The sequence below is a fragment of the Helianthus annuus genome, chromosome 6 (assembly GCF_002127325.2).
Source record: "Helianthus annuus cultivar XRQ/B chromosome 6, HanXRQr2.0-SUNRISE, whole genome shotgun sequence".
In the NCBI taxonomy this organism is placed as follows: Eukaryota; Viridiplantae; Streptophyta; class Magnoliopsida; order Asterales; family Asteraceae; genus Helianthus; species Helianthus annuus.
The window spans coordinates 61,425,769-61,435,782 of record NC_035438.2 but is presented as its reverse complement, the minus strand read 5'-3'; the positions used below and the strand labels follow the sequence as shown (position 1 = coordinate 61,435,782).

At 35.8% G+C, this 10,014-nt stretch overlaps 1 protein-coding gene across 1 annotated transcript; it reads left to right on the top strand.

The window, feature by feature from the left end:
* The first annotated feature begins 2,091 nt into the window (after positions 1-2,091).
* LOC110865524 (O-acyltransferase WSD1) lies at positions 2,092-5,203 on the top strand. Its single transcript, XM_022114785.2, has 7 exons — positions 2,092-2,366; positions 3,063-3,614; positions 3,755-3,821; positions 3,916-3,998; positions 4,072-4,269; positions 4,641-4,778; positions 4,855-5,203. Exons 1-7 carry the CDS (start codon positions 2,115-2,117, stop codon positions 4,990-4,992), a joined length of 1,428 nt encoding a protein of 475 aa, XP_021970477.1. The 5' UTR covers positions 2,092-2,114; the 3' UTR covers positions 4,993-5,203.
* The last annotated feature ends 4,811 nt before the right edge of the window (positions 5,204-10,014 follow it).

Genomic DNA, 10,014 nt, shown 5'->3' with positions numbered 1-10,014 from the left:
GGCTGTAAAATTTGTCTATATCCTATCCTTTTTATACCCTTATCAATAGTCTCGCTAAGAATGAGATTATACTAGGTATAATTGTTGTTGTTACTGTTCTTTTGTCCGGTTTAGTTTTTTTAATGATAAACGTACATAATAAAATTGTAAATACCATAATATATACACACATTTTTTGTCTGAGAATATGCTTTATGTTTTTTTTACAAAATGTAGAGACCATAAAATATGTTATAATTGACATAACTTAACTCGTAATAGGGTAAATTACTTTTTGAGTCTCTGTGTTTTAGTGGTTTTAACTAGTTGAGTCCAAAAGTAAAAACTTTCACCATTTGAGTCCCTATAAGCATTTTCATTAACCATTTGAGTCCTTTTGAGTCCAAATTTTAACCTTTTGAGTCCAGTTTTTAAGACTCAAATTGTTATAAAATAAACAAAATTGGACTCAAAATGTTATAAAATAAATGGCTAGGGACTCAGGGCGTTAAACTTTTTTATTTTGGACTCAAGTGGTTAAAACCATTAAAACACAGGGGAAGGACTATAATAATCCTACCTAGACCTTATTGGCTATTAATAATCCCATCTCAGAATATTCCCCCCACCAGTCCCACATTTCAACTATTTTTCCTACAATGGCCCCCCGTTAAAAAAACTTAACGGAGTTAAGCTTTTTTCCAAATTACAAACAGATTTTTTAGGGATTTTGATCAGAACGAGGATACGAGTCCATTGATGTAAAACTTACTTCGAAATGGTGCTCCAAGTGACTTGATTTTGGTTAATTGGAAATTTAAACACCCGAATTGAAGCGCCTTTTTCATCGTTTGGAGCACCGTTTCGAGGCAAGTTTTACATCAATGGACTCGTATCGTCGTTCTAATCAAAAGCCCTAAAAATCTGTTTGTAATTTGGAAAATTAAGTTTTTTTAATGGGGGACCATTGTAGGAAAAATAAGTGAAAGGTGGGACTGGTGGGGGGAATATTCTGAGGTGGGATTATTAATGGCCAATAAGGTCTAGGTGGGATTATTACAGACCAATTTCCCTTAAAACACAGGGACTCAAAAAGTAATTTACTCTAATTTATTTTTATCGAAATACAAATAGTGAAATATACGGACTTTACAAAATGTAAAGACTGTTAAATATGTTATATTTAACATAACTTGTAATAATTTATTTTTATCAGGAAATACAAACAGTGAAACAGTCTTGTTAAATAAACTTTGTTATTATTAAGGAGTTGAGAATGTTATACAAAACAATGTATATAGTAAACTAGTAAAGTTAAGGTGAAGATATAAAATTAAAATTTTAAATAGTAAAGAGATGAATTAGTGATATTAATTTGGGAAATTGGCCTGTAATAATCCCACCTAGACCTTATTGGCCATTAATAATCCCACCTCAGAATATTACCCCCAATAGTCCCACCTTTCACCTATTTTTCCTACAATGGTCCCCCGTTAAAAAAGCTTAACGGAGTTAAGCTTTTTTCCAAATTACAAACAGATTTTTTAGGGCTTTTGATTAGAACGACGATACGAGTCCATTGATGTAAAACTTGGCTCGAAACGGTGCTCCAAACGATAAAAACAACGCTTCAATTCGGGTGTTTAAATTTCCAATTAACCAAAATCAAGTCACTTGGAGCACCATTTCGAAGTAAGTTTTACATCAATGGACTCGTATCATCGTTCTGATCAAAAGACCTAAAAAATCTGTTTGTAATTTGGAAAAAAACCTTAACTCCGTTAAGTTTTTTTAACGGGGGACCATTGTAGGAAAAATATGTGAAAGGTGGGACTGGTGGGGGGAACATTTTGAGGTGGGATTATTAATGGCCAATAAGGTATAGATAAGATTATTGCAGGCCAATTCCCCTATTAATTTGGGTGTAAGTAAGACATGTTTATTGTTGCTATCTAATAATAGGCTACATGCTTACATAATTCATAGAATTAATAAAAGCTTAGAGAATATTTACGTGGACGAATTACAACCACCACCTTTTGCGCTTACTAGATACATTTCAGGTTTCATTCTTCTATATATAGGGGTTTATTTTGTTACCAATATACACAATTTTAACTATAGCAAAAAAGTTCATGGATGCCATACAAGATTTTAACACTCTTGGAAGTATTAGAACCACCAAATATGGAGAAACATTTGAGGGTTTCAAGAAGGGAGAGGACGACGAGGAACCACTAAGTCCTATGGCTCAGTTGCTTCATGAGCCTGGTTCTAATATGTATATCATTTGTTTCATCGGGTTAAAAACAAAAATTCGTCCTGATGTAATCAAGGAAAATTTGGTGAATGCTGTCGTTAAAAATCGTCGATTTTCAAGCTTGCAGGTGAATCACACTTGTGTATAGACACACACTTCTGCGTTTTAAGCACTTGTCATGTTATATGGCTTGTATAGTTCTATATATTATATTGATTAGAAGATCGGAAATTGGCCTGTAATAATCCCAACTAGACCTTATTGGCCATTAATAATACCACCTCAGAATATTTCGCCCACCAGTCCCATATTTCACTTTTTTTTCCTACAATGGTCCCCCGTTAAAAAAAACTTAACGGAGTTAAGCTTTTTTTGAAATTACAAACAGATTTTTAGGGCTTTTGATTAGAACGACGATACGAGTCCATTGATGTAAAACTTGCCTCGAAACGGTGCTCTAAACGATAAAAACGACGCTTCAATTCGGGTGTTTAAATTTCCAGTTAACCAAAATCAAGTCACTTGGAGCACCATTTCGAAGTAAGTTTTACATCAATGGACTCGTATCATCGTTCTGATCAATAGCCCTAAAAAATCTGTTTGTAATTTGGAAAAATGCTCAACTCCGTTAAGTTTTTTTTAATGGGGGACCATTGTAGGAAAAATATGTGAAAGGTGGGACTGGTGGGGGGAATATTCTGAGGTGGGATTATTAATGGCCAATAAGGTCTAGGTGAGATTATTACAAGCCAATTCCCCTTAGAAGATTACATAATATCTCCCTTTTAGTCTTATGTGTCCATTTCTCATGTTTCAACTATAGGTAAGGGACAAGGCAAACGGTAGCATGAAATGGATTCCAACACATGTAAACATAGATGACCATGTCATTATAGCGGAACTAGATCCTAACATAAAATCACCCGACAAATTTGTTGAAAATTACATCTTAAATCTCAGTAGATCAGGTATTGAAAGCACAAAACCCTTGTGGGATTTCCATCTCATCGACGTTAAAACGTCAGAAGCCGAAGGCACATGTATCTTTCGTTGCCATCATTCCATTGGTGATGGAATGTCCTTGACGAATCTCCTAATGTCTTGTACACGTAAAGTCTCTGATCCGGATTCTGTACCTACTATTCCTGGTATGGACAGGTTGGGTGCGGCTAAAGTTGCTAATCTTTGGTCAAGACTTGGTGTTTTTTGGAATACTTTTGTTGCTCTTTTGATGTTTGCGTTGACTGGACTGTTCCTAGAAGACACAAAATCCCCAATTAAAGGCTCAAAAGGTGTGGAGGGTAGGCCAAGACGATTTGTCACTCGAAGTGTAAGCCTTGAGGACATTAAGTTTGTAAAAAGAGCTATGAATGTGGTAAGTGTTTTCACTATTTGCTAATAAAGGAATGTTAATCACTTTTACAGTTTCTTTCTTTTGCAAAGGAGTAATTTGTATTGCTTTTATAAGCAAAAACCAGGGCCTTAATTAAAATTGTTTCGGTATCTGTTTTATAGACATTTACCGACGTAGTTCTTGGAGTCACACAAGCAGCAATGTATCGCTACATACGTGAGAGATATAGTATGTTTTCTATATTATATCCAACATCTCTATATGTGTCGCCAATATTACCTTTGATATTCACTTTTTTAACATGACGTAACTGGTGAAACAGATGATAAAAATATGGATAGTCCTCATAACATGCGCATTCGTGCCACCATTCCGTTTAACCTTCGAACCACCATGAAGATTGATGTGAGTATGCTATGATGCATCCTAATTATTAATCTCTAAATATGATTTTAGATTATTTGTCATGTGTTATCAGGATTTCACGCATAAGGATAATGGCACATGGGGAAACAAGATTGGGTATTTATTACTTCCATTCGATATCCGATTCAAAAAAGATCCTTTAGATTATGTTCGACATGCAAATTCCACAATGAAACGCAAGAAGGCTTCCTTGGAGCCCTTGTTCACTTATTACTTTACTAAGTTAGTCCTAATGTTGTTTGGCACAAAGGTACTTCCATGTTTTTATGACGTTTGATAAAATAAATGCAAAATTTTGAAAATTCGTTTGATCGTTTTTTTGCCTTAAGTTGTTACAAAGTAATGTTACGGGCTAAGAATAGTTATATCCGCAACTTCTAGTAAATACTCTATTAAGAGTAGTTTAAAATTGGCATGGGAACATATCTTCATGGCAACTTAAGAACTTATTATAATCTACTTACATTTAAATTTTAATTGATTTAAAAACGTTTAAAACAAACATTACTTTCCACTTTTGAAACTGCTATCATAGGTGGTTTATGTTACAGTTGCTTTTGTGCCGTTTAACATGAGTGGGTAGTTATATTGGTTTAAATAATAACAAAACATGAAATACAGGTTACAGGGGAATTGACTCATAAAGTTGTGCATAAAACAACACTAATATTTAGTAATATCCCTGGACCGCAAGATGAAATCACCCTTTTTGGACATAAAGTTGCATACCTTGCTCCTAGTTGTTATGGGCAACCATATGTAAGTTGACTCTATTAACAGTTATGTGTGATTTTGGGAAATCCATATTCTAATCTACTTCCTCAATTCATTTTAGGCACTAATGATTAATGTGGTGAGTTACATGGACAAAGTAATGTTTGTCATGTCAGTTGATGAAGAAACGATACCAGACCCTCAAAAACTTTGTGATGCTTTTGAAGAATCCCTTCGCAACATCAAAGCTTCTGCTTAAACCGCATAATGTCAAATAAATAAGCTAAGTGGGATTATATATAACTATTGATGCATAAGTACGTATAAGCATGAAATCACTAGGGAAAACTTCATACGTTCACGGTGATATGAATTTGTGTGTAATCCATGAAGTATGACACACATCAAAAGCAAAAACAATAAAGAGAAACTATGTGAGAAAATTGAAGGTCCATGAGATGGATCGATTACTCGTTTGATTCTAGGGTTCTATGTTTGCTATCATGTGAAATCTAACAACAAACACACGACAAACACATGATGATTCTAGGGTTCTATGTTTGCTATCATGTGAAATCTAACAACAAACACACGACACACACATGATGTAAATAAAGGTTTTTCAAACGGACAAAGTTTGGTTACAAACACACATTAACAAGCTCATACTTATTCAAAGCTAGGAACTGCAAAAACTTTCAATCTATAACACGAATGAACAATATATATATATAGACCAACTTCTAGAAAATGGCCACATTCGCATCTTCCGTTAGCTATACACACTTAGCGAATGGGGCTCATTCGCTAGCCACATTGTAACATATGTAAAAAAAGTAAACCAAACTCTAAAACAAGATTTTAAGCACATTCCAATAGCCATACATCAACCTATGACACAACTAGGCTATAGACACATCGTGTATCAACAAACTCCACCTTGGATATAGCCGCTGGTTTTTGTCTTGGGTCTTTACTTCCAATTGGTCTTCTAGCCACTGCCAGCATGAATCTTGAACGCAAAACAAACATAAACAACTCCTGAAACTTTAACGCATGCTCCATGTCTCATGTCTAATAGTTATATAGGCATTCAATAACATCCTCAGACATGTTTATTAGCCATATCGGATCTTAAATCCGTACTGACATGTTTCACATTGTACGCTTGCGTGCTGTATTGTAGTATAAGCATGGTTAAATTCAAAGAAAAGCATAATTGTCAGCTTTAAAGTCAAATATAAAATATGGTAAAAGATGTAAAAAGGGTCCCATGTTCTTTGTTTCGTAAAAACAGGTACAAAAGTGGAGCAGTTGTATAAAGTTCTTTGTTTATAACTACTATTTAGAATATCATTAAAATGAAAAGTTCTTATAATCACAACAAAAAGTTATCTATTTACTATATATATCCATTACTATTCCCAACAATTAAAGTGATCAGTTTAGGTGAGTCACCATCTAAAAACAAAATCCAACTTTTAAGATCAAATTTAACACCCTATTCAAGAATCATATTATTATTGAATGGGCGCGGGTTCGAATCCCGGCCCTTCCCTTCCTTATATATTTTTTTCTTTAATTGAGTTGAAGTTGTGTTTATAATTAATTCGATACGGCTTACTAATAAGATTGGCTTGTGGCTCAATTGGTCAAGTAAACATTTATAGGGTGGGGTTACCCGGGTCGAGACCAGCCCCATACATTGTTTTTCTTCAAATTCTTTTTAAGTTTCAACAATGGCAGAAAGGCCCCTGCAATTACATAATTTCATTAACTTATATTACTAACCATGTAAATGTATTTCCTTTAACAAATTAACTAATAAACTAATTACTTAAACGAACTAAGTTAGCATGTTCCAGTATTTATAAACTAAACTAACTAGGTTAGTTGGTAGAGGTTATAATTTAGTTTCTATTTATTACAAACTAACCCTTATCTTATATCTTTAATTAACCAACAAATTTAACTCTATTAACGGTTCCCTTATATAATTCTAACTGAACTAACTGCGGACCTTTATAAGTTTATCGTTTTTAATTCCGTCTTCGACTAACGCGATACGTGACGAATATTTAATTATAAAATAGAGTAAATTGCCATTTTAGTCCCTGTGGTTTGGGCCATTTTGCCAGTTTAGTCCAAAGGTTTCATTTTTAACATCTGGATCCAAAAAGGTTTCATCGTTGCCATTTTGGTCCAACTAACTTAACTCCATCCATATCTGTTAAAGCTGCCAAGGGCCTTTTTGTAAATTAAGAAAAAATGGTTAATAAAAAGAGAAATGAAATGACAAAAACGCCCTTGGCAGCTTTAACAGATATGGATGAAGTTAAGTCAGTTGGACCAAAATGGCAACGGTGAAACCTTTTTGGATCCAGATGTTAAAAATGAAACCTTTGGATTAAACTGGCAAATTGACCCAAACCACAGGGACTAAAATGGCAATTAACTCTATAAAATATTATTAACAACGAAATTAAATAAAAAAAATATATTTTTATTTAACTCAACGAAGGTCCGGTTTTCTAGACCCGGGTCGGGTTTCGGAGGTCCGTCTTTGGTGGATGTTACAGTCTCCCCTACTATTGGAATTTCGTCCTGAAATTAGGAGGAAACCGTTTGGGTCGGACAATGTATATGGTTTCTCACGGACATAGAAAGGTATTGTGTAGATTTGAGAATAACACGAAGAATTTAGAATCAGATTGTTTCTTAGGAATGTCTGTAATGAACGCTGAACACGAATCGTGAGGTTGCTGAGGGTAGACCCAAACTATCTTACGGTAGTGGTTACGTTTAGATCTAATTGAGGTGGAAACGTCCCTGGTAAGGGTTAAACAACTAGGTAAGAAATTGCTTTTAGTGACAAAGATACATAAACGAAGGGTGTAAATGATAATGTAGAAAATAGCCTATCAGAGGTAATATGAGTATTACATGGTGAAACCTAAGAATAGCGTATTGGAATTGGATTGCGACTTAAAAGAAATTATGTCTCGTAGTTAACTTGTGACACGAGGGAGTTAGCGAGCTGAGTGTAAGGTATACTCATGATAAACTACATTCCGTGTCACACCTTGGGATTTCGAAAAGAAACTTCCCCGTAAATTGCCACAAATGATAAGATTAAACTCTCAATGCCATAGAATTGAATCACTAAACATACAACCAAAACAAACTAACACAAAACCTCTCATGATTAGTCTAGTGTTGCTTTTGAAAATTTGATAGACGCACTAATATATAGGAAGTACCAACGCCGCATACACCATGTCTCTACCAAACTTTCGTCCACATCGTTATTCGAATCATGATTGACGACACAACAATACTTACACAGAACTTCCCATGACCAGTCTAACGAGGCTTTTGATATTTTGATAAGTACAATTATATATAAGAAGTACCAGCGACGTACCCATCATGTCCTTACCAAATTTCATCGACTTCATTATCCACTCATGATTGGTCCTATGTGACGATACTACTAACTCACACACTAAACAAGTATAACCAAATCACAAACAACCATAGCTTGACATAATACTGCTTGTGTCCTTAACTTTTACAAGTTAAGCTTTGACCGCGTCCTTGTCCCTTACGGGTCAGCTCGGCTAATAAATCATGAATTTGCAACAACATGCATTGATAATAATGTGAAATGACCATAACATCATGAAGAGACAATGTGTAACACACCATGTTTCGAAAGTCAAAGTCAAAGTCAAGATTGAAGTCAAAGAAAGAAAAGATTGCTAATTGCGATCTGTCTCTCCTTGCTCAACTACTGTTTTGACTTATTTGACTTGTAGACAGTCTATTTACTTGTTACGTTAGTCGTATTATGTGGAGTACTTGTTAATAATCGAGGTTTTATCGCTATTTATCGATGTTTATCGCATGTTTGATCGCTTTATCGCTTATCGCAATCGCATTCGCATCTCGAATTACGTATTCTGGATATTGTTTTACGTGTGTGTGCTACTTATGTGTTACCTGTGCATGTGTTGTGGTGATTAATCGAAACGCAATCGCAAACAAATCGCAACCGCTAAACGCAAGTTAATTATGATGATTGTATGTTAGATATAGTAGTTGGGATTAAAAGTAATTTGAACGGGAACTCTATCGCATCGCAACGCTCAACACGCGAATCGAAACAACAAAACTCGATGCGCCAACACTCCAATCGAGTGGCCACCCGATCGAGTTGCCACCCGATCGGGCTGCCACCCGATCGAACAGCCACTTTCCCCCACTTTCCTTTTATGGAAACCCTATAAATACCCCTCATATGTCAACATCACTTAATGTTGACAGCTCTCACTCAACCAGCTCGCTCCAGCCTCTATTTCCTCCTATTTCTCGCGATTCTTGTAAGTTTTCAACTTAAATCTTGTACTTCCTTGATCTACACGCACTCCTACACCTTCCTATCCTTTGAATTTTAACTTTTCACCGTGAAATCACTAGATTCAAGGTGTTCTAGGATGATATCATCATGGTGTTGTTATGAACTTCATGTTTTGGCTTCAATCCACCAAGAACAACTTAGATCTGAACGATTTCCACATGAATAGACAAAGATCTATCATAGATCTGAACATATTTAAAGTAAAAAGGATTGAAAGATGGTTTTCTAACTTTCTTTCAACTCCTTTACACTCAATGCACTCAAAACCGATAGAATCGGACCTTGTTCTAACCTTCTACTCCTTCTTGGTGATGTGTTAGCTCAAGATCTGCGTTCTACCAAAGAGACAACCGATTCCAGGTTAAGCATGAACAACCGTCACGAATCTGTGAACGGGTCGGATTTAGGTGATTCCTGTCCGATCGGGTCACAAGGGTCTTGGCGAGGTTCTCTTGCTTAGCATGTAGTCACAACGTCTTGAGAAAACTGCAAACTATCTAAACCACCAAGTGTAAGAATGATCAGGCTACCGGGACGGATTGCCGTCCGATCGGATTGCCACCCGATCGGGCAGCCACCCGATCGGCTTGCACCTTGGCCCCACACTTAACTTTTATTTTCAAACTTTGAGGTTTTGAACATCGAACAGATTGTCGTTCGATCGGATTGCCACCCGATCGGATTGCCACCCGACCTTGTGATGTTTGAACTTCAACACTTAAACAATTTTCAACATGTTCAATGCATAATGAGTTCCAAACGGATTGCCACCCGATCGGATTGCAATCCGATCGAGTGACAAACTGCTGTGAACTTGTTCTCACTAAAGTGTCCTACCAATCGGATCGTCGCCCGATCGGA

Bases quoted from the DNA above. Each gene is read 5' to 3' on its own strand.
- LOC110865524 (XM_022114785.2), top strand. From the start codon at position 2,115: ATGGATGCCATACAAGATTTTAACACTCTTGGAAGTATTAGAACCACC. The intron at 3,999-4,071 runs GTGAGTATGCTA...ATGTGTTATCAG, and splicing joins GAACCACCATGAAGATTGAT to GATTTCACGCATAAGGATAA. The intron at 4,270-4,640 runs GTACTTCCATGT...CATGAAATACAG, and splicing joins TAATGTTGTTTGGCACAAAG to GTTACAGGGGAATTGACTCA.